The sequence below is a fragment of the Melanerpes formicivorus genome, unplaced genomic scaffold, assembly GCF_026170545.1.
Source record: "Melanerpes formicivorus ecotype bairdi unplaced genomic scaffold, bMelFor1.0.p_v2 SCAF_31, whole genome shotgun sequence".
NCBI lineage: Eukaryota > Metazoa > Chordata > Aves > Piciformes > Picidae > Melanerpes > Melanerpes formicivorus.
Window position 1 is genome coordinate 8,022,483 of NW_027142383.1, and position 21,281 is coordinate 8,043,763.

The 21,281-nt window shown below is 44.1% G+C and overlaps 1 protein-coding gene across 1 annotated transcript in view; it reads right to left on the minus strand.

Annotated features, from left to right (window-relative positions):
• Positions 1-7,560: 7,560 nt before the first annotated feature.
• The window catches only part of CHD1 (chromodomain helicase DNA binding protein 1), a 213,249-nt gene continuing 199,528 nt past the window's right edge, over positions 7,561-21,281 (minus strand). Inside the window, exon 37 of the mRNA XM_068155319.1 lies at positions 7,561-8,269. Within this exon, the coding sequence (XP_068011420.1) occupies positions 8,212-8,269 (58 nt within the window). The 3' untranslated portion in view covers positions 7,561-8,211. The remainder of the gene's footprint in view (positions 8,270-21,281) is intronic.

Sequence of the window (21,281 nt, forward strand, 5' to 3'; positions counted from 1 at the left end):
CAGAAAGCCCAGGACAGAAAGCTGTTGCCTGAAGAAGAGGCGGAAGCAAGACTGACTGAGAAGTGCTGGAAATGTCCAGTATAGTCCCAGCTCAGAAGTGCTTCCTCCCACTCGTCCAATGAAATTAGTTTAGACTATTCCTTCCGTTTACCAACTTCCGTCCACCATGTTCCCTTTCTTAAGGGGGCAACGTCAACCGGCCACAGTCCACCCCTTCTAAACAATTTCATTGGCTGTTCGCACTGTCCATCCAATCCAAAACGATATTTACAGTTCGTGAGTAAAGTTCATAGTCCATTCCGGCTATGCTCAGATGTAGATGATTCAAAAGTCCAAGAAAATCAGAAAATGAGAAAAATGGAAAACAGTTCATTTCTTCACCGATGAAGCGAAGAAAAGGGAAACAGGGAAATCTCAGGGTCTCTTAGTTGACTCAGGGCTTTCAGGGATCTCAGGGTTCGTGCACCGTAGATTCCTCGTTGATTCTTCCTCTGGACGCGATGTAGCTGTACAGCAGTTCAAAATTATCCTCTTTCAGCTAAAGTTAAATTTCTTTGTGGAATACACTGAATTTCACCATTCTCTTGCATTACCCAATAAGTGTGACCCGGACCTTCAGCTGAAACCACCCCTCGGACAGGTTTAGCCTCTCCTGAGGGTGAAAATACCCAAACAGTTTTACCTAACAGATTCTTTTCTCTAACAACAGGAACTCTATCACCTTCTACTTTCCGTAGCAAATCTGAATGTGCAGGTCCAGCTCGGTTCACTGAACCTCTACTATTTACCAGCCAGGTTGCTTGTGCTAAATGTTTTTCCCAGTTTTTCAAAGATCCACCTCCCATGGCTTTGAGAGTGGTCTTCAACAAACCGTTGTAGCGTTCAATCTTCCCTGAAGCTGGTGCATAGTAGGGAATGTGGAATATCCACTCAATACCGTGCTCTTTTGCCCAGCTCTTTACAAGGTTGTTCTTGAAATGAGTTCCATTGTCTGACTCAATCCTCTCCGGAGTTCCGTGTCTCCACAGGATCTGTCTCTCCAGACCGAGAATGGTGTTGCGTGCAGTTGCATGTGGAACTGGATAAGTTTCCAACCATCCAGTGTTTGCCTCTACCATAGTAAGCACGTATTGCTTACCAGAACGAGAACGTGGTAGAGTGATGTAGTCAATCTGCCAAGCTTCACCATATTTGTACTTGGACCATCTGTCACCATACCACAAGGGCTTAAGTCGTTTTGCCTGCTTAATAGCAGCACAAATGTCACAGTCATGGATGACTTGTGTGATAGCATCCATGGAAATGTCTATGGATCTGTCACGAGCCCATTGGTATGTTGCATCTCTGCCTTGATGTCCTGACGAATCGTGAGCCCACCGAGCTAAGAATATCTCACCTCGGTGTTTCCAGTCGAGATCAAGATTAGAGTCCATGTCTACTTGAGAAACTCTTGCAGCTAGATCTGCCTGATGGTTGTGTTGCTGTTCCTCAGTAGCTTTGCTCTTAGGAATGTGAGCATCGATGTGTCTCACTTTCACTGGAATTCTCTCGATTCGATCAGCAATGTCCTGCCATAGGTTGGCTGCCCAAATGGGTTTTCCTTTTCTCTGCCAACCACTCTTTTTCCAGTTCTTTAGCCAACCCCATAGAGCATTGGCTACCATCCATGAGTCGGTGTAGAGATAAAGCTTTGGCCATCTCTCACGTTCAGCCACGTCGAGAGCTAGCTGGACAGCTTTTACCTCTGCAAACTGACTGGATTCTCCTTCTCCATCTTTCGCCTCTGCAACTCGGCGTGTTGGACTCCACACTGCAGACTTCCACCTTCGCTTGTTTCCAACAAGACGACAGGAACCGTCTGTGAACAAAGCGTATTTCTTTTCATCATCAGAAAGGTCATTGTAAGGAGGAGCTTCCTCAGCACGAGTTACTTTCTCCTCTGGAGGTTTAGCACAGTTGATACCTTCAGGCCAACTTGAGATCACCTCCACTAGACCAGGTCTTTCAAGATTTCCCATTCGAGCTCTCTGTGTTATCAGAGCCATCCACTTAGACCAGGTTGAGTCTGTGGCATGATGTGGTGTGGAGCCCTTGCCTTTGAACATCCAATTCAAAACTGGTAATCTGGGAGCTAGGAGAAGTTGTGATTCAGTTCCAATCACTTCAGAAGATGCTTTCACTCCTTCATAGGCAGCTAGAATTTCTTTCTCTGTTGGAGTATAATTAGCCTCTGAACCTCTGTAACCTCGACTCCAGAAACCAAGAGGTCGTCCACGTGTCTCACCTGGAGCTTTTTGCCACAAGCACCAGGTTGGACCATTGTCACTTGCAGCCGTGTACAAAATGTTCTTAATGTCTGGACCATCTCGGACAGGTCCCAGACCCATTGCTTGAATCACCTCTTGCTTTATCTGGTCAAAGGCTGCTTGCTGTTCAGGTCCCCAGTGGAAATGGTTTCTCTTTCGAGTTACGTCATACAGAGGTTTCACAATCTGACTATATCCAGGAATGTGTAGTCTCCAAAATCCCACTATCCCTAAGAAACGTAGGGTCTCTTGCTTGTTTGTGGGACTTGCCATGGTAGAGACTCTATTTACCACATCCACTGGAATGTGTCGGCGTCCATCCTGCCACTTCACTCCCAGAAATTGAATCTCTGTGGTAGGTCCTTTCACTTTGTCTCGTTTGATGGCAAAACCTGCATCCAGAAGAATGTCAATGATTTTGTTACCTTTCTTGAAGACTTCCTCAGCAGTTTTACCCCAGACGATGATATCATCGATGAACTGGATGTGTTCTGGAGCACCGCCTTTCTCCAGAGCATCGTGGATCACTGCATGACAGATGCTTGAGCTGTGGATCCAGCCCATTGGCAGCCTGTTGAAAGTGTACTGGATTCCTCTCCAGGTGAAAGCAAACTGAGGCCTGCATTCCTCTGCTATGGGAATAGAGAAAAATGCATTAGCAATGTCTATGGTAGCATACCATTTGGCCTCTTTGGATTCCAGCTCATATTGTAGCTCCATCATGTCTGGTACTGCTGCACTCGTAGGTGGTGTTACTTCATTTAGGGCTCGGTAGTCTACCGTCAGACGCCAGTCTCCATTCTGCTTCCGCACAGGCCACACTGGACTGTTGAAAGGTGAATGAGTTTTGCTGACGACTTTCTGACTTTCCAACTGACGAATCAGATTCTGAATGGGCAACAAAGAGTCACGGTTGGTTCTGTATTGTCTGTGATGCACAGTCTGAGAAGCAACCAGCAATTTAATGTCCTGTATCTTATGTTGTCCCACAACTGCAGATTCATCAGAAAGTTCAGGTCTGGCAGACAGCTTCAATTTTTGTCCATCAATTTCTATTGAAGCTACTCCAAAAGCCCATTTGTAACCTCTAGGGTCTTTGAAACGCCCTTCTCTCAGAAAATCAATTCCCAAAATACAAGGTGCATCAGGTCCGGTCACAACTGTATGCTTCCTCCATTGTTTACCAGTTAAACTTATATTAACCTCTACCTTACTTAACTCTTGAGATCCACCAGTGACTCCCAGAATGGTTATAGACTCTGATCCCTGATAATTTGATGGTATTATGGTGCACTGAGCTCCTGTGTCAACCAAGGCCCTGTACTTCCGAAATTGTGAAGTGCCAGGCCACTGGATGTACACATCCCAATAGATTCTATTATCTCTGTTATCCCTCTCCTCCCCCTGGCGGGAGGCAGGGCACCCCTAGTTATGGGGAACATGCGCACATGTGCATTGCACATATTGTGCAGGGTTATAACTTTGCATGTTATAACTGGAGCCACTGTTGGAACCATAAGAGTCGTTCTGGGGAACTGTAGAAGTAACAGCTACCCTTCTGGTATTGCTACCTCGGGTTCTGCCACTTTGCAATTCCCTCAGTCTCCTGAAAAGATTAGAAGTTGGTTGGCCATCCCAGCGGTTCATGTTCTCACCAAACTGATCACGCAGAGTTATCCAAATAGTTCTACGTGATTGCCTTGGTGGTCTGTTTTGGAACGACCTGTTTTGGAATGTCCTGTTTTGGAATGACCTCCTTGGAGGACGTGTATTCCTCACAGATGAGACTTGTACCCACCTGGAGGAAGAATTGAAACTATCCCTTTGTGCCAATTGGGATATGGAATTTCTAAATTCATCTTTTAACTCTCTTATGCAATTCTGTATATCACCAGACATAGTTTTAATGGCTGAAACCAAAGAACCACGTGTCATGCTATCCTCCAATTGTCTCATTTGATCACTGAATTGGCCAACCGTAGGAGAAGCTCCACCATAACTTCTTGACACAATTCTGCTTGCCAGAATGTTTGCATAATTGGAAGGAGCAAGTTTGATGATCTTTTTAGCTAGACCAATACCCACAGGAACGTCATCAGGATTCAGAGTTTCATGTTCACCATAGAGTAGCTCTCTAACAGCAAATTCTCTCAAGCGCTTAATTCCCTCATCTATGGTAGTCCAGGGTTTAGGATTCCAGGGAAGATCATCTCGGGAAGGGTATCTCAGGGCAACCGCTATTAAGAGGCGTATCCACAGATTAACCTTACCGAGAGCTTCGCCTAGATGTCTATCTATTCCATTGTCCCTTGAGAGAGTTCCTAACTGAGCTGCTGACTTGTCTCCAACTGTTAGAGCTGAAGCACCTGTATCATAACACCTACTAAGCCAAGCTAGAACTGGCTCCTTATCTGCCCTGGTGAAATCTTTACGGACATTACGCAATTCTTCCCGTGGTGACGAACAGTCTGTAATATCATCTTCATCTTCATCTCCCTGAATTCTTTGCCCGTAAAATCCTGCTGTCATCCTCCTAAGGATCTCTTTAAGCTGAGAACCACCTTTGCCAGCTGCTTTCCTAGCTTCATCTCTATCCTGCTTTGATCTCACTAGGTTAGCTAGATCTTTAAAACAAACCTTCTCTTCCTCCTGAGCAGGATCTTTTAGAGTAGAGGGCCCCTCACCAGGATCAGTCTCCACCTCTTCTTCTCCATCTTGGGCCTTTCCACTTCTAGTCTTTAAAGGAGCCATCTTGACTGGAGCTGTGTTTGAATTTACAGCCACCTTAATGGAAGCTGACAAGTCCTGAGATAAATCAGCTGCTGGGGCAGTGACTTCCGGTCCCACCGAGGGAGTGGGTGGAAGTGACGTTGCTCCGTTAATGGCCGACGGAGAAGAAGAAGAAGGAAAAGGAGTGGGAGAAGGAGTAGGCGCCATGTTGATACCAGCCGATGCCCTTGGCTGCTTGCCAGAATCAACAAAGTCATTTAGAGCTGCCTTACCAATTAACTTTTTAGCCTTCTTTTTAACTGACACGGGTTCTCCACAGTCCTCATCACTAGATGACTCTGGGACTGATCGAGAGCCACGGCGTTTTCTTTTTGACCTAGTTTTAATAACAAAACACGCCCTGGACACCTTTTTCTCTTGCCGCAAAGAAATCAGGAGATACACGTTAATTATCACTGAAAGCAGGATTATACACATCAAATAAATCACTTTTGGATCCCAGGCATCACCTAAAGTTACCGTCTCCTCAGGCGGAATCTTAAAACCCTTTATCTCAATTGGGAGAGTGGTGGAGGTAACATTCCTGTATCTCACTGGCCATAATAAATTAATACATTTTCCATACCATAATTTAACTCTATACATAACCCACATATAAATTGTCCGCACCAAATATTTACCCAGGTAATCCAAAATCAAACCCAAACAATATCTGTAAACCAGAGCCCCAAAAATTGAAAAGAATAATCGCTCCACAAACCACAATACCTTCATGTTTGCTAATTCAGCTGGAAAACACTAAATCAATCAAATAATAAATTAAACTAATTATCTGCCCCACGTTGGGCGCCAATAAAAAAAAATGTGGTGGGATGGAAGGGGTAAGGCTGAGAAGCCTCCTCCCTTCCCCCTTGTAAAGTAAAAGGGAAAAAAAATTGAAGGGAAAAGAAAAAAAAACTCGCAAGCTGAATTAGCAAAGCAGTGGAGCTATATTTACAAAGCGATGTAGGGTTTGCAGGGGATTATTTACAAATTTACAATATCTACAATATATACAAAGATATACAACAGAGTAACACAGAAATGAGAGTGCCCCCCTCGGCAGAGAGGGGTCCCCCACCTCCGCTCTCCCCTCTCTTCCCCCCCTTTCCCCAGAATGGGATAGAAAGAGAAAGAGAAGAGAGGAAAAAAAAGTTAGAAGCAGTTCGTGTTAATTGGAAGGGAGTTAGTATACAGGCCTGTTATCTGGTTTTCAAGGCCGAGGCCTTGGCAGAAAGCCCAGGACAGAAAGCTGTTGCCTGAAGAAGAGGCGGAAGCAAGACTGACTGAGAAGTGCTGGAAATGTCCAGTATAGTCCCAGCTCAGAAGTGCTTCCTCCCACTCGTCCAATGAAATTAGTTTAGACTATTCCTTCCGTTTACCAACTTCCGTCCACCATGTTCCCTTTCTTAAGGGGGCAACGTCAACCGGCCACAAACTAGAAAAAGCCACCAGGTTTTTGTGAACAATTTTGAGTTGAAAGGGTATTTTGGATCATTTACAGTTGTCATTTCATTGAAGTCTTTTGCATCATTTGAAGTTTATTTTTACCACTTGTAACTATAATTGTGGACAGGCAAATGAAATGGGAAATTAGCTCTTTAAAGATGCATAGCTTAGCGGGACTGAGTGCAAATGATGCAAGGAACTTGCCGATTCTACTTCTCCATCCCTCAGAAAGAGCAAATAAAAGGTACTGTCGTTGAAATCAGAATTTTTAAATTATTATTATTGGAGACAATGCAGTAATTACAGTGATTGCATAATTACAGTATAATTCCAGACCAAAATTAAGAATTTCTTTTCAGATACATTTTCATATTTTGTTCTTAGGTAAATGAAATCAAATCTGAAAATAAAGAAAAAAATAAAAAAGGTTCATTGTTGAATATTCCAGTTCATATTACTGCAACTAGTGAACCAGTTCTTATATCTGAAGAACTGGATCAGAAGACATTCAGTGTGGTAAGTCCCTTGTTGATTTAGTGTTTACACTTGATATTCTAAAAGAACACAATTTCTGATATTCTTGATTCTGCAGTTAGTCTTTATAACACAGATATCTATTGCCAGTAAAATCTTAGATCAGTGAAGGGGTGTTGACACTATACTAAAGTCAGGTTTGTTTTCAGGGCAGCAGTTTTTTTAATTTTATGTATGCAGTATAATGAAGGGTATTCATCTAGGTTTCTATGTGCTGAATAATTTTAAAATGCAGACTGTGAAGATCTGTCCTTAGGAAGAATTCATGGATACTGCTTCTTAAAGGACAGAAATGCATGTACTTTAATGAAGCTTGGCCTTATCCAATACCCCTTTGTAAGGTAACATATTAAGTTTCTAAGTGGCTCTTGAAGTATTACATACTTCCTGTATTAGGGGAAGGAACAAATCCTGAAGTCTTTAGAAATGTCTTGCCAGTGCAATCTCTGATACCAAAAGAATTTCAGTTAGATCACTACTTTTGACCAGAAGAGAATCAATATTGAAACAAAAAAGGTAGGTAAGCTCAGTCTATGTAAAGTTTTATAGGTCTATTGGGGTCTTTGGAAAGTTGTTAAGGAACTACTTTGAGCAGCTACTTTTCTGCTGTGGGAGTTCTATCATTCAGGTCTCAACAGTTGTCCGTTTACAGATTTGGAGAGCAGAATGGAGCTCCCATGATTCAAGAGGAAATGGTGAGGGACCTGTTCTGCCACTTAGATACACACAAGTCTATGGGGCCAGATGGGATACACCCAAGGGTTCTGAAGGAGCTGGCAGCCCCCTTTCTATCATCTGTCAGCAGTTCTGGCTGACTGGGGAAGTTCCACCTGACTGGAGGCGCCAACAATTTATAAGGCTGTAGGGAGGATCCAGGAAACTACAGACCTGTCAGTCTGCCTTTGGTGCCAGGGAAGGTCATAGAGCAGATCATCTTGAAGACCACCATGAGGCACATCAAAGAGAAGCAGGGAGTCAGGTCCAGTCAGCATGGGTTCATGAAGGGCAGGTCCTGCTTGACAAACTTGATCTCCTTCTATGACAAGGTGACCTGCGTGGTTCGTGAGGGAAAAGCTGTGGATGTTGTTTACTTGGACTTCAGTAAAGCCTTTGACACAGTTCTCCACAGCATCATCTTGGACAAACTGGCAGCTCATGGTCTGGACAGGCACACTCTTTGCTGGGTCAAAAACTGTTTGGATGGCCAGACCCTGTTACGAATGAAAAGGGTGAGATGGGGAATTAATTAAAAAAATTACAAATTATTTATTAATTTAGCTCCACCACGCACCTAACTATATACAAAAATTACGAAATATATATACAGGTTCTTATGTTCAGTTGAAGAATATCTTCAGAATATAGGAATGGTTACTAATAGTTTGAGAAAACAGTATTTGGAAAAGATAAATCCAAAAGCAGTGTGTTACACCTGCTAACAAAAGGCAAGTATTTCCTGGAGACTTAGGAATATTCCAATTTACTCACAATGCTGTTTGCTGATTGTGGGAGTTCCTCTAGTGTCTCTTTTAATCGGAAAATCATCCTGTAACTGTGTCTGCTTAATCTACACACAGCTTACCCATTTAAACACCTGTTCTAATTGCTGTCATAAACGCTACCAGAAAGTGTATTCCAAAAGCCAAAAAGGGCAGAAACTGATTACCATGCCCAGGCGTGCCCTGGCACGGAGGTCTGTGCTGAACATGTGGCTTGGGGGGAAGGGCCCATCTGCATCTACTGACCATAGCCTTAGGGAGGGGGAGGTGCCTTCCCCCTTGCTCCTTTTTCCCACACTTCTCTGTTTCCCCTCCATCCTGGCTCCACGGGTTGCAGTTTATTAAGGTCTGTTTTGTGCTCCTTGTGGATTATCATTTCCAGTACAGAACATATGAGTACCTTTACCACCTAAAACACATGCAATAAAATTGCTATAGGATGAGACAATGAACATTGCAATCACATACAACAAGGCAGCGTTCAGTAACTCTGACTTCCCTGCATGCTCTGTCACCAGGGCTCCCACCCACATTTTCCCTGTTCTTCCTTTTGCCACTCATGTATTTGAAGAAGCCCTTCTTGTCTTTCACATACTTTGCCAGATTTATTTCCAAGGATGCTTTGGCCTTCTTTGTTGCATCCCTATGTACCCTGACAAAGTTCCTATATTCCTCCCAAGTGACTGGTCCCTTTTTCCACATACTGTGAGCTTCTTTCTTCCACATGGCTTTTTTCAGCAGCTCCTTGCTCATCCATGCAGGTCTCCTTCCTCTACTTGATTTTTTTTTTCCCAAAGGAATGCACCTATCTTGAACTTGGAGGAAGTGATACTTGAATATTAACCAGCTCTCTTGGGATCCCCCTACCTTCTAGAGTCCTAGGCAATGGGATTCCTCCAAGCAGGTCTTTGAAAAGGACAAAGTTAGCCCTCCTGAAGTCCAGGGTTGCAATCCTACTTATTGCCCTGCTTCTTCCATGCAGTCAAGGCTTCCCCCAACTTTCACATCCCCAGTCAGATCTTTTTTGTTTGTTAATACAAGGTCCAGTAGCATACCTCTCCTTGTTGGCTCCTCCACCACCTGCATCAGAAAGTTATTGTCAGGGCACTGCAAGAGCCTTCTGGATTGACTACGCCTAGCTGTGTGGCCTTTCCAACAAATATCAGGATGACTGAAGTCAACCCATGAGCACCAGGGCATGCGACCTTGAGGCTACTTCCAGCTGTCTGTAGAAGGCCTCCTTGACATCTTCTTCCTGGTTTGGTGGTCTGTAGTAGACACCCACAACAGTTCACCCATATTTGCATTCCCTTCATTCTTACCCATAAGCTTTCAACATATTCCTCCCCTCCTGGGTAGAGTTCAGTACATTCCAGTTGGTCTTGCACATAAGGAGCAACTCCACTGCCACGCCTTGCTGTCCTGTCTTTCCTAAAGAGTACATAGCTGTTCATGACACCATTCCAGTCATGTGAGCTATCCCACCATGTCTGCAACTGCAATGTGATCATGGGCCTGAGGCTGCACCCACATCTTTGATTCTTCCTGTTTATTCCCCATGCTGTGTGCATCGCTGTACAAGCATTTCAGAGACTTAATTGAGCAGGAAGGCAACCCTGAGGGGAGCAAGAGGAACCACTGTAGTCATACCCAGTCTTGAGGTGGTTGGCCTTCTGGCACTCACCTTGGAAGGCAGCTAAGGAGTATTTGTCACTGCTGTGATTGGTCTGTTTTATTCCCCAGTTGGATGCAGTGGCATGAGCATGATCATATTGAACCCATCCCCCTGAGTCCTTCAGTTTAAACCTATGGTGCATATCTTACTATTTAGGAGACTCTCATAACAACAGTTAATCTTATAAACCATGGAGAACACCTCTACCATCAAACTTCATTACCCTCTGCATTCAGACAAGTCTTAAACAGCTATAACATGATTAGAGTTAACACAACCTAAATATACAAATTAGCAAAGATTCTAATTAAAGCCACCAAGTATGTTATCTTGCTTATCTCTGAAAGACCCAAGATGCCTTTGACAAATGTGGATGCAGATGAGCTATGTCACATAGACATGATCAGCCACAATGTCATGCTAATATAGCTACACTGAGGGTGAAGCAGACTTAGCAGGACTAGTCTTTGAACCACATAATATTTCCCACTATCAGAATCATGAATTTACAATTATGGCATTTACATCTGTGCAGCATTACGGCCCTGGAAAAGAGGGTCTCTCTCTCTCTGGCTTTTCGGGTCCTTGAGCAGGCAGCTGCATTTTTGTCTGTTATGGGATTTGGACAAGTATTCATTTCCCCTTTCCTTCTAGTTTCTATATATACTGATGTAATCTGATATCTTTGTAGCAGAGGAGTAAAATATTCTGTGTAAATCAACTGAAAACTCTCCCTCTGCCTTTATCCCCCCCTCCCTTCCTTATCTCCTGATAAGGAGAGAGGAGAGTGGGGGTGGGGGAGTGCAGGAGTTTAGCCCTTGCACTAAACCATTACGTTCCTTTGGTGCCCAACATGGGGCATGAAGCCGCTGTCTTAATTAAGACAGTTGGACTTTGTCAGGAGAGTGCCAAATGGAAGTACACAAAGAATATGTTTCCCTTCATGGTAAGACGTTCACTTTCCTGGCTCCATACCTCTTCTGGTGGTATTATTGTTACAAATAAAAAGGGATGAGGTGGGGAATTAATAAAAATATAAATTATTTATTGATTTAGCTCCACCACTCACATAACTATATACAAAAGTTATTAAATATATATGCAGGTTCTTATGTTTGGTTGAAGAATATCTTCAGAATATAGGAATGGTTACTAATAGTTTGAGAAAACAGTATTTGGAAAAGATAAAACCAAAAGCAGTATGTTACCCTTATTAACAAGAGGCAGGTATTTCCTGGAGACTTAGAAATATTCCAATTTACTCACAATGCTGTTTGCCAGTTGTGGGAATTCCTCTGGTGTCTCTTGTTATCCTGGAACTGTGGCTGCTTATTCTACATGTGCGGGGAGGGCAAAACCCAAGAAAGAGAGAGTGAGTGCTCTGTAGCTCACCCGAATAGAATAGAATAGAACAGAATAGAATAGAATAGGATAGACCAGACCAGGTTGGAAGAGACCTTCAAGATCGTCGCATCCAACCTATTATCCATCCCACCTAACCAACTAAACCATGCAACCAAGCACCCTATCAAGCCTCCTACTAAACACCTCCAATGACGGTGACTCCACCACCTCCTTGGGCAGCCCATTCCAATGGGCAATCACTCTTTCTGTATAGAACTTCTTCCTAACATCCAACCTGAACCTCCCCTGGCGCAGCCTGAGACTGTGTCCTCTTGTTCTGGTACTGGGTGCCTGGGAGAAGAGACCATCATCCACCTGTCTACAACCTCCCTTCAGGTAGTTGTAGAGAGCGATAAGGTCACCCCTGAGTCTCCTCTTCTCCAGACTGAGCAACACCAGCTCCCTCAGTCTTTCCTCATAGGGCTTGTGTTCCAAGCTGTCGAGGACTGTTTTGAGCAAGAGGGGCCTTGGGTCCCAGGAACGCCTGTGCAATTCAGGCCTTGAAGAATTCTCTGTTGATAATACAGTGGCGCCGTAAGAGATGTGAGAAAGTGCTGATTGCTTGGTATGCTAAAGCCCAGCTGCCCCTGAGATGGGAGGCAAGCAAGATAAGGAGGAGGCGAGATCTGGGAAAGAGAGCAATTAGGCCGGATAGAAGAATTCCACAGAGTTGTGAAAACAATGATGTAACCTTTTAGAGAGCAACCAATAGTATGTTGCCAAGTGGGCATAATTATAGCAAACTGTATATAAGATGTGTCTGATGCTCAATAAAGTTGGATTCCGCTGATCAAATTGGTCAAATATGCGGCCCCTTCTTGCGGCAAATGGCGCCCGAACAGGGACCCTAATGAAGACAAAGGTTTAGGGTCTAAGAAGTTCTTCGGGACTTGGGAGATTCGGAGTAAGCCGGAGGCAAGAAGAAGGCCGGCCCGGGATAGCAGTACCGGAGGCTGCAAGAAAAAGGGGAAGACAGCCTTGAAGCCGAAGACGCTGTAGAGCCGGGAACTGCTTAAACGAGGTCTGTGCGCACAGGTATTAACGTTTAAATACAGATATGGATAGGCAGGCAGTGTATGATTTATTTATATGCTTTTTAGAAAAGTGACAGTGTAAGTTAAATTTTAAAAAGGAATTGGTGCCGCTGTTAAGCTATGCAGAAGAGTTAGGATATATAAAGGATCCAAATGAGGTATTTGAAAGATTGCAGTGGAAAAAGTTTGGACAAGATTTGTGGCTGCGTGGGTTAGATGATGAAAAACGAGCAAAGAAGTGTGGAAAATGGTGGAAGATGGTTATGACAGCACTGGATCAGCATCATGCTGAGCAAATGGCAGCTTATCAAGCCAGGGTACGATTAGATTATACGGACCCAAATGGAGCAAGTGTTACACATGCTGGGTTGCCTTTGTCAGAAGAGGTTCAGGATTATTTAAGAAAGGAGAAGGCTGCGTGTGTAAAAGGACTAGGTGGCAGAGTTGAATTACAATCTGTAACACAGGACTCTGCTGAGGAGCCTTCCCCGTCTCTTTTAGCTGAGCAAATTGTACAGGACAAGAAAGTAGGTGAGGGAGAGGAGACAAACAGGGCGGTAGATCCTGGAGGTGGTGTTAAAGATCATGCAAGAAAGCACGCAGAGTATTGGCAAAAGGTTGTAGAACACTTAAATGCCGAAGGAGATCAGGAAGGGCTTAGCCGGCTGGCTGCTTCACATCAAGCTTTTCCAGTAATGTATACACAGGTCCCTGGGGAGCAAAATGTTGTTCAGGCTGATGTAACTCAATTGCCATGGAAATTGTTATCTCAATTAAGACAGACTGCGAGTCAGTTTGGGATTCAATCTGAACCAGCTAGACAGATGATTGATTTTATTTACATGAACTATAATATGTTGCCTAGAGATTCTTATAATGTTATGAAGCTGATCCTAACAGCATCTCAATTTATGACATTTTTGAATGAGTGGGAACACCTAGCTAGACAATCAGCTGGAGTACAAAGACAGCAAAATGATCCATTATTTGGTGTAACAGTAGATCAGTTGTGTGGAACGGGACAGTATGAGAGACCAGAGTTACAGGCACTTTTACAGCCGCCTGTTTTGCAAGCATCAGCCCAGATAGTAAGGAGGGCTTTTGAAAAGCAGAAGGATGGAAATGCAAATCCTCACTATATGGGAATTAAGCAAGGTAGACAGGAACCTCTTGGTGAATTTGTAGATAAGTTGCTTGCCGCACTTAGAGCAGCAAGCGTAGGAGAAGGTATCCGAGAGGCAATTTTAAGGCAGTGTTTAATGCAGAATGGGAACCAGCAAACGCAACAGCTTATTACATCAGCAGATCCTAGATGGACGGTAGCCGAATTGTTGCAGAGGGCTCAGGACTTGCCAAGCAGTCCAATGGCCATGTTGACGGAGGTGATTGATAAGGGATTACAAAAACAGGCTGAGGTGTTGTCAATGACAATGACAAAACAGCTTGAGCATAGTCAACAGGTTATGGCAGCCTTAATACCTTTGCGCACAAACTCGAAAGGGCAAGGCCGACCCTATAAGCTGTCATCAGACGAAATACAGTGTCATCGAAAAGCGTAAGGCGGAGATATCGTCTAAAGTAATGCCTGGACTTTTGGCCCATAGATCCGCTTTAGGGCATTTCCCTAGCGGAGATAGTTATTTTGATGAAGCTTGTTGGAGAGAATACAAGAACAAGTTGTGGGACTTGGTTATAGATGGTGATAAAACTGCTATAAAGCTGCAAAAGTCGTGGCGAGAATGCATGAACTGTGTTAAAACCGATGAACTGAAACAGCGAATGGCTGCTGCAGTTAGAGCAACTTTGTCAGGACGAGATGCAGCGCCAGGTGTATCTGAGTTGCAGCTGAAAGATGTGTCTGAGAACTGTCAACCGATCGACCGGGGCCGCCCCCGATACATCTTGCGGCGACCACACCGCGTTTACCAGCCGTCACCACTGCCGTTTGCACACAGCGGGGAAAAAGCCGGAAAAAGGCAGTTCAGTGTGTTTGACCCCTTTTTATCAACACCTTCCTCTGACATCGCCAGCGACGGCTCGGATTCAGAGGACAGCGCCGGCAGCGAGGAATTCAAACAGCGCCGACTTTGCTTTACGGCCCCTCTTAGAAAAAATGGAGCGCTTGGAGGCTTGCGGTTACAGCGTTCCTGCCACCGCACTCCTCCCGCGAGCCCTGCCGGCCCCCGCGGATACCGACGGCGGTACCGGCTGATGCACCACCGACACCGACAGCACCGACAGTAGCAGCGGAGCAGCTGCCACGGCAGCAGCCCCCACCCCTTTCCCCTGCAGCAGCTTTAGCCGCATGTGGTGGGTGGAAGGGTAAGGCCAAGAAGCCTCCTCCCTTCCCCCTTGTAAAGTAAAGGGAAAGAAAAATTGAAGGGAAAGGAAAAAAAAAAACGCACAAGCTGAATTAGCAAAGCAGTGGAGCTATATTTACAAAGCAATGTAGGGTATGCAGGGGAATATTTACAAATTTACAATATCTACAATATATACAAAGATATACAACAGAGTAACACAGAAATGAGAGTAACCCCCCTTGGACAGAGAGGGGTTCCCCACCTCCTTTCTCCCCTCCCTTCCCCCCCTTTCCCCAGAATGGGATAGAAAGAGAAAGAAAAGAGAGGAAAAAAAGGTTAGAAGCAGTTCGTGTTAATTGGAAGGGAGTTAATACAGGCCTTTATCTGGTTTTCAAGGCCGAGGCCTTGGCAGAAAGCCCAGCACAAAACAGAGCTGCTGCACGAAGAAGAGGCGGAAGCAAGACTAAAGATAGAAGTACCAGAGTACCCAGTTCACTCCCAGTTCACTCCCAGTTCAGAAGGTGCTTCCTCCCACTTCACCAATGAAATTAGTTTAGATTATTCCTTCCATTTACCAACTTCCGTCCACCATATTCCCTTTCTTAAGGGGGCAACGTCAACCGGCCACACCACACTACTCTGTTTTGACTTAAAGCAACAGTACTCATTTTGTCATTTCTGATTGTAACGTCTTTCAGAGATTTGTTATTTAGAGTTTTGTTAAGTTTTTCTAATAAGCATAATGAATAAGGAAGCATTTGGTATTTATAAGTACTTAGTACATAGTAATTGCAATAAGGTGTATGCACTTAGTTAAGAGTTTAAATTGTGAGATTTTCTTTTGGTTCGAACCTTCATAGTTGTCTGCCTAGGCATTTCAAAGGAGCTCCATGTAATATAGTTAAGGAATGTATAAACAGGTTTTAATTTTGGAAAGTGTTTTTTAGTTAATGTAACAATTTTATTTCTTTTTAGACACTGATTTGATGGATTAATTTTAACATAGTTTTTTAAGGTTTTAAGGATTTTTTGGTATTAGCATAAGTTAAGGTTTGTAGTAAATAGGTATTAATTTTAACAACTATTCCTTCACTAATGTGCAGAAGAATCAAGACTAAGAGGAAACAGCATTTCCCATGAAGTCGAACATCGATCACAATAACTGTTATGATAATCTGGGGTCAAAAGCATCAATCAAAAAAATATTTTGTCCTGAATGCTGAATTTGAAAATAGGCAGTTTGGGCTGGTAAATACAGAAAACCTATTTTGTGGTGAGAAAAAGGATTTAAATCCCCATGGAAAATTATTGAAAGGGATTGGCATAAGTGGGAAATAAAGACTAGAGAAATTTTAGTTGGGAAATATCAGGAATAATTAAAAGGATTAGTAAAAGGAAAAGTAAGAGACATAAGATTTTGAAGGAAGAGGAATTGAAATAACAAAAGCACAATGGGAAATGGTAAACAAACTAACCATGGAAGTAGAGAAGAGACTCCAAATGGAATTTTGAAGTGGGTTAAGGAGTTAAAAAATCTGTAGGGCTCCTGAAGAATGTAACTGCTGCCGAGAAGAAAATACACCCGGCTGCTGGTTGCACCCCAGCAGGCCGAGGAGGCAGAGTTAACATATACTGGTGGAGCCTAATTTTGATCCTAACCCTATTTGCACATAAGGAGTCCAATCGAAATCAAAAACCATGTTCCCATGTGTGGAATCTTGATCAGACCGGAGAGAAAAGACTTGAACTTGAAAAAGCAATGGTAAATTTTTCTGCTACAGTTGAAATCATGATAAATGCAAGCACAGATGCAATAAAAGCACAGCAAATTGAAATCAATAGTCTCTCGAAAATATCTACTCAGAATAGATTAGCTTTGGATTTTTTATATGTTAAGGAAGGGGGTGTATGTGTAGTCATAAATGTAAGTTGTTGTAGTTATGTTAATCTAGATAAACGAGTGGAAACAGATTTACAGGCGATTGTAAACCACAATCAGTTATTACATCAGATTTCTTTAGATGATACTTCTTGTGGATTTAAAGAAATATGGGATAAATTAACTTTCTGGTTACCAAATCTAAATTGGCTTAAACATTTGTTTGTAATATTGTTGGAATAATTGGAATAATCATGGAGCAGATCCTCCTGGAGTCACTACTCGCTCAAAAGAATAGTGAAGAAGTGATTGGGAGCAGTCAGCATGGCTTTGCCAAGGGCAAATCCTGCCTGACCAACCTGGTGGCCTTCTATGAGCAGGTGACAAAATTAATAGATGAGGGGCGAGCAACTGATGTCGTTTACCTGGACCTGAGCAAAGCCTTCGACACTGTCCCGCACCACATCCTGGTCTCCAAACTGGTGACACATGGGTTTGATGGGTGGACCACTAGATGGATAAGGAACTGGCTTGATGGCCGCACCCAAAGAGTGGCTGTCAATGGCTCCATGTCCCAGTGGAGGCCAGTGACAAGTGGAGTCCCTCAGGTATCAGTCCTGGGACCTGTCTTGTTCAACATCTTTGTGGGGGACATGGACAGTGGCATTGAGTGCACCCTCAGCAAGTTTGCTGATGACACCAAGCTGTGTGGTGCAGCAGACACGCTGGAGGGAAGGGAGGCCATCCAGAGGGACCTTGACAGGCTGGAGAGGTGGGCACAGGCCAACCTCATGAAGTTCAATAAGAGCAAGTGCAGGGTCCTGCATCTGGGTCGAGGCAATCCCAGGCACAAATCCAGGCTGGGCAGTGACTGGCTGGAAAGTAGCCCTGAAGAGAGAGACTTGGGGGTGCTGGTGGACAAAAAGCTCAACATGAGCTCTCAGTGTGCACTTGCAGCCCGCAAAGCCAATCAGATCCTGGGCTGCATCAGGAGAAGTGTGGCTAGCAGGTCGAGGGAGGTGATCCTCCCCCTCTACTCAGCCCTGGTGAGACCCCACCTGGAGTACTGTGTCCAGTTCTGGAGCCCCTATTACAAGAGGGATGTGGAGGTGCTGGAACGTGTCCAGAGAAGGGCCACAAGGATGATCAGAGGGCTGGAGCACCTCTCCTATGAGGACAGACTGAAGGAGTTGGGGCTGTTCAGTCTGCAGAAGAGAAGGCTCCGAGGTGACCTAATTGTGGCCTTCCAGTATCTGAAGGGGGCCTACAGGAAGGCTGGGGAAGGACTTCTCAGGATATCAGGTAGTGATAGGACTAGGGGGAATGGAATGAAGCTGGAGGTGGGGAGATTCAGGCTAGATGTGAGGAGGAGGTTCTTCACCATGAGAGTGGTGAAACCCTGGAATGTGTTGTCCAGGGAGGTGGTCAAGGCCCCGTCCCTGGGGGTGTTTAAGAGCAGGCTGGATGAGGCTCTGTCCAGCCTGATCTAGTGTGGGGTGTCCCTGCCCATGGCAGGGGGGTTGGAACTAGATGATCCTTGTGGTCCCTTCCAACCCTGAATGAAACTATGAAACTATGAAACTATGTAATATTGCTATGCATAATACTCTGCAATTGTTACAAAATACTAAGACCTTTAAGTAAGATTGCTCATGTCAACGAGTTACAAGTAGAGAATTATGATCAGAATGTGATCAGAACAGATGAACTTAATTATGATCCAATTAAGAAGGAGGTTCTGAAATATCTGGAAATTTTAACACAAATCAATGGTGATGAAAAAAAAAAAAAAAAAAAGGGGAATTGTGATGAAAATACTGGTGATTTGTGTCAAAATTGTAAGACTTAGAGTGCACTGGGATTAAGGGTCAGGATCTCGTGAAGCCTGTTTAGAGGGTAAAGGGAAAGAAACCTATCTTGCAGACTTGCAAGGACACTGTCTGGTTAATTGGAGACATCACGGCTGAGAAGGAGCTGTCTTAAAGATAAACATTCAGAACTAGGAATTTGTTTTCTTCAGATAAGAAGCCTGCACAATTGGGCATGCGTGACAGTGGATACTTTGACCCTTACCACACTGAATGTAGGGAGAAGGGATTTATATGTTATCTCACCAGTTTCCTATAATTTTACACACCTAGAGGGAAAATCAAAATTCATAACAACACAACATGCATTTTCATTTTCAGTTGAAAACGTCAACAAATGGTACCAATAAGAGATCAGTGTGGCCGGTTGACGTTGCCCCCTTAAGAAAGGGAATATGGTGGACGGAAGTTGGTAAACGAAAGGACCAGATAAAGCAAGAGGTAATTCAAGCAATGGGTCTGGGACCTGTTCGAGATGGTCCAGACATTAAGAACATTTTGTACACGGCTGCAAGTGACAATGGTCCAACCTGGTGCTTGTGGCGAAAAGCTCCAGGTGAGACACGTGGACGACCTCTTGGTTTCTGGAGTCGAGGTTACAGAGGTTCAGAGGCTAACTATACTCCAACAGAGAAAGAAATTTTAGCTGCCTATGAAGGAGTAAAGGCATCTTCTGAAGTGATTGGAACTGAATCACAACTTCTCTTAGCTCCCAGATTACCAGTTTTGAATTGGATGTTCAAAGGCAAAGGCTCCACACCACATCATGCCACAGACTCAACCTGGTCTAAGTGGATGGCTCTGATAACACAGAGAGCTCGAATGGGAAATCTTGAAAGACCTGGTCTAGTGGAGGTGATCTCAAGTTGGCCTGAAGGTATCAACTGTGCTAAACCTCCAGAGGAGAAAGTAACTTGTGCTGAGGAAGCTCCTCCTTACAATGACCTTTCTGATGATGAAAAGAAATATGCTTTGTTCACAGACGGTTCCTGTCGTCTTGTTGGGAACAAGCGAAGGTGGAAGTCTGCAGTGTGGAGTCCAACACGCCGAGTTGCAGAGGCAAAAGATGGAGAAGGAGAATCCAGTCAGTTCGCAGAGGTAAAAGCTGTCCAGCTAGCTCTCGACGAAGCTGAACGTGAGAGATGGCCAAAGCTTTATCTCTACACCGACTCATGGATGGTAGCCAATGCTCTATGGGGTTGGCTAAAGAACTGGAAGAAGAGTGGTTGGCAGAGAAAAGGAAAACCCATTTGGGCAGCAGACCTGTGGCAGGACATTGCTGATCGAATCGAGAGAATTCCAGTGAAAGTGAGACACATTGATGCTCACATTCCTAAGAGCAAAGCTACTGAGGAACAGCAACACAACCATCAGGCAGATCGAGCTGCAAGAGTTTCTCAAGTAGACATGGACTCTAATCTTGATCTCGACTGGAAACACCGAGGTGAGATATTCTTAGCTCGGTGGGCTCATGATTCGTCAGGACATCAAGGCAGAGATGCAACATACCAATGGGCTCGTGACAGATCCATAGACATTTCCATGGATGCTATCATGCAAGTCATCCATGACTGTGACATTTGTGCTGCTATTAAGCAGGCAAAACGACTTAAGCCCTTGTGGTATGGTGACAGATGGTCCAAGTACAAGTATGGTGAAGCTTGGCAGATTGACTACATCACTCTACCACGTTCTCGTTCTGGTAAGCAATATGTGCTTACTATGGTAGAGGCGAACACTGGATGGTTGGAAACTTATCCAGTTCCACATGCAACTGCACGCAACACCATTCTCGGTCTGGAGAGACAGATCCTGTGGAGACATGGAACTCCAGAGAGGATTGAGTCAGACAACGGAACTCATTTCAAGAACAACCTTGTAAAGAGCTGGGCAAAAGAGCACGGTATTGAGTGGATATTCCACATTCCCTACTATGCACCAGCTTCAGGGAAGATTGAACGCTACAACGGTTTGTTGAAGACCACTCTCAAAGCCATGGGAGGTGGATCTTTGAAAAACTGGGAAAAACATTTAGCACAAGCAACCTGGCTGGTAAATAGTAGAGGTTCAGTGAACCGAGCTGGACCTGCACATTCAGATTTGCTGCAGAAAGTAGAAGGTGATAGAGTTCCTGTTGTTAGAGAAAAGAATCTGTTAGGTAAAACTGTTTGGGTATTTTCACCCTCAGGAGAGGCTAAACCTGTCCGAGGGGTGGTTTCAGCTGAAGGTCCTGGTCACACTTATTGGGTAATGCAAAAGAATAGTGAAATTCAGTGTATTCCACAAAGAAATTTAACTTTAGCTGAAAGAGGTTAATTTCAAACTGCTGTACAGCTACATCGCGTCCAAAGGAAGAATCAACGAGGAATCTACGGTGCACGAACCCTGAGATCCCTGAGTCAACTAAGAGACCCTGAGAATCCCTGTTTCCCTTTTCTTCGCTTCGTCGGCGAAGGAATTAACTGTTTTCCATTTTTCTCATTTTCTGATTTTCTTGGACTTTTGAATCATCTACATCTGAGCATAGCCGGAATGGACTATGAACATTACTCACGAACTGT